Genomic DNA, 6,113 nt, shown 5'->3' on the forward strand with positions numbered 1-6,113 from the left:
TTTTTTTACGGCAGCAGAACCGCCGGCCAATAGAAAACTGTTGGGCGGAGCTAGCTGTCATTGCTAGCTCCGCACAATCGTTTTCTATTTTAATTTTTCTACTTTTTTTACTGTTTTTCCGTTCTGCTCGGTCCCACAGAGGGACCGAGCAGAACAGCCGAGCCGAATGCCGCTCAGCGGCATTCGTCTACTCACTCACTGCTGTTCGGCATCTTTAAGAATAGACCAATAGCAGCGAGTAGCCTGTCGGAGGTTCGGCTTAGCCGATCCAGATGCTGGATCGGCTGAGTCGAACTCCTTCTGCACTTCTGCTCAGCATGTTCGGCCAACCCGAAGTCACGCAAAGCCATCCGATGTACGGCTAATTGCAGCCGTTATACGGCTGGAAACAGCCGTACCAGCCTGAAGTGAGTAGCCGAACAGTGTTCGGCTCACTTCACTTTAGGCCGGTCATTCACTCGGCTCCCTATGGCAGCTTAGTGAATGGACCCCTTAATATAAGCGTGGCCCACATGTACAAGACTTTAATGGCAGATTGATGTCATCTAGGGACATCTGTCACCGTGCAATATTACTCTAAAATAAATATATACACAATATGTAGGCATACTATGTATGTAAATTGGGGTCACCTTTCACCATCCCTACTCCCTAAACACTTACCTTTTAAAACAGTTAATAGAGCTTGGCAGTCCATGTGGGGTGGCCCAGGATGCATGAATTCCCTTTGAGATGTGCACCTGGAGGTAGTTAGCAGCTAAGTCCAAATCTCTGTGCAGCCGCACAGAGAATAGGAGTCACAGCTTAATATGCATCAAGTCTGAGCATTTTTTGTGTTTTTTCTCTGTAAAATAATGTACTTTCCTGACACCTACATGGTAGCATACAATGGGTGTGGCTCCACCCCCAGCCCACCACAGGACTGGGCATGAGCTGAAACAAAAAACTTGATTCTGGATGGAGGCCTCCATCCAGAATCAAGCTTTTTGTTTCAGCTAATGCCCGAAATGTGGCTGCTACGCTGGGGAAGAACATGGAGGTTACCATTTTCTTCAGGTCGATTCTTCTGTTCATCTTTCTGGTGCTTTTGGATCAAGCAGATGGAGCCACAGATTAATCTCTTAGTTCGCTCTTCCGAAGGATGTTATCCTTACGGATAGAATTTAGTGGTTTACCTCCAAGAGTTTTTCTGGAACACAGTAACCTTGTATATATTCCTGTCCCATTACAGGGTCTATCCAGGAGTCTTGTCCATGGTGAAGTTGGTTCTGAATGTGTTTTACCATTGGTACAAATAAATAAATATCTCAGAATTACCCTCCCTGGTTGTGTGCTCGCTATATCCCATTGTATGCTGCCATGTAGGTGTCAGGAAAACAGAAAATTGTATACTTACCTATCGGTAATTTTCCTTTCCTGACGCCAATACATGGCAGCATACAGGACCCTCCCATGGCTTTCGTATTGAGTACTTGTTACAAGAATGGTGGCCTTGGGAGGGGGGCTTTAATTTATAGTATAACTGGTCCTGTGATTGGGCTGGGGGCGGAGCCATACCCATTGTATGCTGCCACGTATTGGTGTCAGGAAAGGAAAATTACTGATAGGTAAGTATACAATTTTCCGTTTTAATGTTGATTTCTTGAATAAAACCTGCCTGGTGTCTACCTCTAAAACAGTGGCCTAATAAAGCTGCTTACATAGGGTGCGTCATGTCTGTACAATTTTTTTGGCTTTTTTGTTTGAAATAATGAATTTAAATTTTGATTAAAACCTGCCTGTTGACTTCCACTGAAAGTGTAGGCCAGTAAAAAGTGCTTACATACTATGCATGGAATCAGTACAATATTTCAGTTTGTTTTGCTTAGCAATGTGACACAACCATGGTCAATAAAGAAGATTGAATATAATTCAAGTTGGAGTGCGAATTACTTTCTACTAGTTGCATAAAGAAGAACCGTCACTGTAAATTTGATATCACATAGGGAGCTTCTTAGCCCCCCATGTGATAACAATAAAGTTAAGTGTAAAAAAAAAAGGGAAAAGAAAGATTAAAAAATTAGTCACACATAAAAAAACACAACATAAATGTAAAGTCCACCGCCCCCATTTACACACTTAAACATGCGTTGGATGCGCCAACGTGTGACAACGATGATTGCGCTTATTACACCGCACGTGTCACATATCACCGCGAACCTCAGAGTGTGAGCAAAACTTTTAGGGTCATCAATCACTGTTAACACTAAACTGATAAGCGGCAAAGGTTTTAATGCATCGCCTGTGGCCAATTTTGGGGATGGTAGTTTTTTGGCGATTTAGCGGGCGCACGGAATTTTAATGCTTGACATTTTTGGTGTCTACCCAATGTGACCCCATCTTTTATACTTTACAATAAAAATTGGGTAATAATAAATGTTTCATAACATAATGTAGGGAAAACAGTTTTTTTTTTTTTTTTAAATCGCTACTTTTTTATATAGTAAAAAATAAAAATCCCAGTGGTGATTAAATACCACCAAAAGATGGTAGTTGGTACACGTAACTACCATACGTGTCACAAAAAAAATGCCATAAATTAATTTCAGTACAGTGTTGCATGACTAAATAAACATAATTCATGCTGAAAAATGGCCTGGACAAAAAGGGGGTTTAACAGTCCGGTCTTCAAGTGGTTAAACATCTGCAACAATACAGTATGGTACTACAAAAAAAGAAAGTTACAAATTATATTATCAAACTGCTGTGCCACTGGCCAATATGTATAAAATTAAGGGCTTTCAGCTTAGTTTTGTTAAGAGTACACTTTCCTTTACATTTTAGATCTATTGTGTCTGCTACTTCCACCACCCAATTTAGGCCTATTACTGCTGGATACAAAAATTAGCTGTCACGTCCCAAACTACCTACAAAAGCTATTTTTGTTCAAGTTATATTAAATCCAATGGGGATGCTTCTGCTTTATTTAAGCCAAGCAAATACAGAAATAAAAACAATTACACATGCAAAAAATTTGATTCCAGTATATCATGTTACTGGCATTATTCATGAGACTCACACTGTTCCAAAACACTTAAAAGGCATAAAGACATCTACTAAGCATTTATTTGAAAGAATTGGTGTATTTTTTCATGTTGTCCTCGAAGTTGCATAAAAATAAGGACCCTCTTAATGCTGATCTGTATTTTTTATATATTGTTTTTGCATTTTTCCCATGCCCTTTATTTGATTATACCTTGCCTATTAGCCTTTAAAATGGTCAGAACTGATTTTTAAGATCAGCCTCCTATAGACTTAAATGGTGTTCAGATTTAAGTTCACAATTTCTGACAATGGGTTCAACAAACGACCCGCATGCCAGCACCCAAACACGTTTGTTCATCCCTAGTCTCTAGTCAAGAGGTAGAAGGCTTCAGTTAAAGCTTATGGAGATTTTCTGTTAATTATTGGACACGGATATTAAAAGTGGGCAAAAGTTCCTAAAAAACAAAAATTCAGTACTGGAAATACTGTATGTGAAAACTTTAGATATCCATATAATAATGTTGCAAACATTTCATTTGTGCATATTTTACCTTGTATACTTCTTTTGAAGAAAGCCTTACAGCCCTCACATGACCAAACTCCATAATGATACCCAGATGCATAGTCACTACACACAGCACAGTATCGAGTCTCTTTACTGGATTCCATTGTTGGTGTTCCCTTATCATTAGCTCCAGGTATCCGATCTCTTCCATTCTGGCGCCTGTTGTCTGAACCTGATCTGGAAGAATAAGATGCATATTTTTTATTAGAAATTACACATTTAATCTGAACTCCAGTTAGGCATAACAAAATCATTCAATTTAGTTATGCAACTTTCACTCAAGTTCAAAGTTGCCAGTGGGCATGCATTGCTGCCACTCTGCACAAAATATTGTGCTATTTGTCCAGTACGTGAAGAGATGTCATAACAAGATACACATTTTATATATGGGATAAGAAAGTTAGCAGCAAATAGGAACTTATCTATTCTATTTCTAGCTGTGCTTGTATGAATTTGTTCACCGCCTGTATTTATTGTGCCAAATACCTCCAGAGCACACAAAGAGTGGCCCTACCTTGGATGAGAAAATCAACTCGGGTTTGGCCAACTGGAAGCCACAGAAATCAAAAATAAAGTTGTGTGGGAAGGGCTGCTGGAGCCAGGAGAGGTCAACACAATACACATATGCATATACATAGGAGTTACAATGGAATGCTGTAGAGGTGGCCTTAGATGAAACTGTACATTTTTCCTCTAGCAGTTTTGGCAGGGGAGATAAATGTCCCAGAGACCTCCAAGATGCAAGGATGACAGAGCTGGAGGTTTTAAGGGATTTTAAAATGTTCCAACTACAACATCACACACTTTTAAAAGGCTGAGAGAAAGTCTAGATCAGGGGTGGCAAACACAAGGCCCGCGGGCCGAATCTGGCCCGCCGGACCTTGTAATGTGGCCCGCACAGCAGCCACCTCATTTTGCCATGTCTCATGGCCCTATGTTAGTGGTGGCGAACCTATGGCACGCGTGCCAGGGAGGGCACGCGATGCCCTTTCTGCTGGCACGCGAGCCAAGGTTCAGGCACCACAACATAGATGGCGCTCCGTTCCATACCAGTGAGACCCCCCCGCCCGCCAATGATGCAGCTGCGTGATATGACCATCGTGTTCTCTCCCCCACCTCCTCATCTACCGCGCATGCGCAGATTGTGGGCCGGGGGTCGGGCAGCGCTTCGGGCGGAGAGGCAGCAGGGGATGGAGTGGGAGTGATCCGGCAGGGGATTCAGCTGGGTAAGTGGCTGCGTGTATGTGTGGGGCAGTTGCGGGGGAAGCGGAGTGCATGGTGCTGGAAGTTGCAGTGATGGTTGGTGGAAGGTGTATGCTGTGTAGGAATGTGCAGCAGCACCAGGCGTGGAATATAAACGTGTGATAAGGATGTATAGTCATCATCCAGAGGTGCAGAGATGGGCACATGTGCTGGCTGCTTGTATGTGCTGGTCCAGCCATATGTGCGATCTGGATTTATCTGTACATCTGTGATCCATGCTTATCACATTGGGCATTTCTATAATGGTGGGACAGGCATTATCTATCTATCTATCTATCTATCTATCTATCTATCTATCTATCTATCTATCTATCTATCATCAATGTCTACTGCTTTTCTTGCTAACAGGTCTTTTTCCGCTGAAGTAGAAGGCCATGCCAGCGATATGGGCAGCTTAGTGGTTGGCACTGCTAACTTGCAGCATTGGGGTCCCCCGGTTCGAATCCCGGCCTGGACACTATGTGCATGGAGTTTGCACGGTCTCTCTGTCATTGTGTGGGTTTCCTCCGGGTGCTCTGGTTTCCTCCCACACTCCAAAGACTTGCTGGTCGGTGTCTGATACGTTTCTAAAAATGGCACTATACCAAAAAGCAAAGTACTGATAACACAGGAGATCCACCCACAGAGGGATGGTACCACTATAGCCCAATAAAAAAAAAGGTACTATAGCCCAATACAAAGGGAGGGAGCCGCCTATACAGGGAGGTACCAGAGCTGGTCCAGGTAGGAAGGTAGGGGAGAGTACAGATGTGAGGAATTTTTAGGCGCAATCCTTACCCCTGCACTGTGTACGTAGCGTACTTTTGATGGTGGGAGGGCTCTTGACATCTGCTGTATTGGGAGTGGGGTGCTCTGGATGTCTGCTTATAATTATTATGAGAATAATTTAATTCCATGCCAGTTGAAAAGGAGGGTTGCAGACTGCTGGTATCGTCCACAGGAGAACTTTATTGAGGACACCATAATTACTATTACTATGATAATAAAGAGTAGATGCATAGTCCTATACAACCGGCCCTTTGAGGGTAACCATACTGCTGATGCGGCCCCTGATGAATTTGAGTTTTCCACCGCTGCCTTAGAACATTCTGAAAGGTGATAAAACAATAGGTTCCATCCACCCATATAAGCCCAGTTTTGTATTTATGAGGGCTCCCATCCTGGCCCTAAAAAATGCTCACACTATCCAAATTAAGAATAAGAGATGGAAAGAAGGTATATCTAATGGAAATAGTGGTTTGGTGCATAACAAGTATATAAC

General features: G+C 42.5%; 1 protein-coding gene across 1 annotated transcript in view; it reads right to left on the reverse strand.

Moving 5' to 3' along the window:
- ESR1 (estrogen receptor 1) overlaps positions 1-3,766 on the reverse strand; it is a 78,689-nt gene extending 74,923 nt beyond the window's left edge. Inside the window, exon 1 of the mRNA XM_018560332.1 lies at positions 3,576-3,766. Within this exon, the coding sequence (XP_018415834.1) occupies positions 3,576-3,693 (118 nt within the window). The 5' untranslated portion in view covers positions 3,694-3,766. The remainder of the gene's footprint in view (positions 1-3,575) is intronic.
- Positions 3,767-6,113: the final 2,347 nt, after the last annotated feature.

The sequence above is a fragment of the Nanorana parkeri genome, unplaced genomic scaffold (assembly GCF_000935625.1).
Source record: "Nanorana parkeri isolate BGI_ZX_2015 unplaced genomic scaffold, ASM93562v1 scaffold450, whole genome shotgun sequence".
In the NCBI taxonomy this organism is placed as follows: Eukaryota; Metazoa; Chordata; class Amphibia; order Anura; family Dicroglossidae; genus Nanorana; species Nanorana parkeri.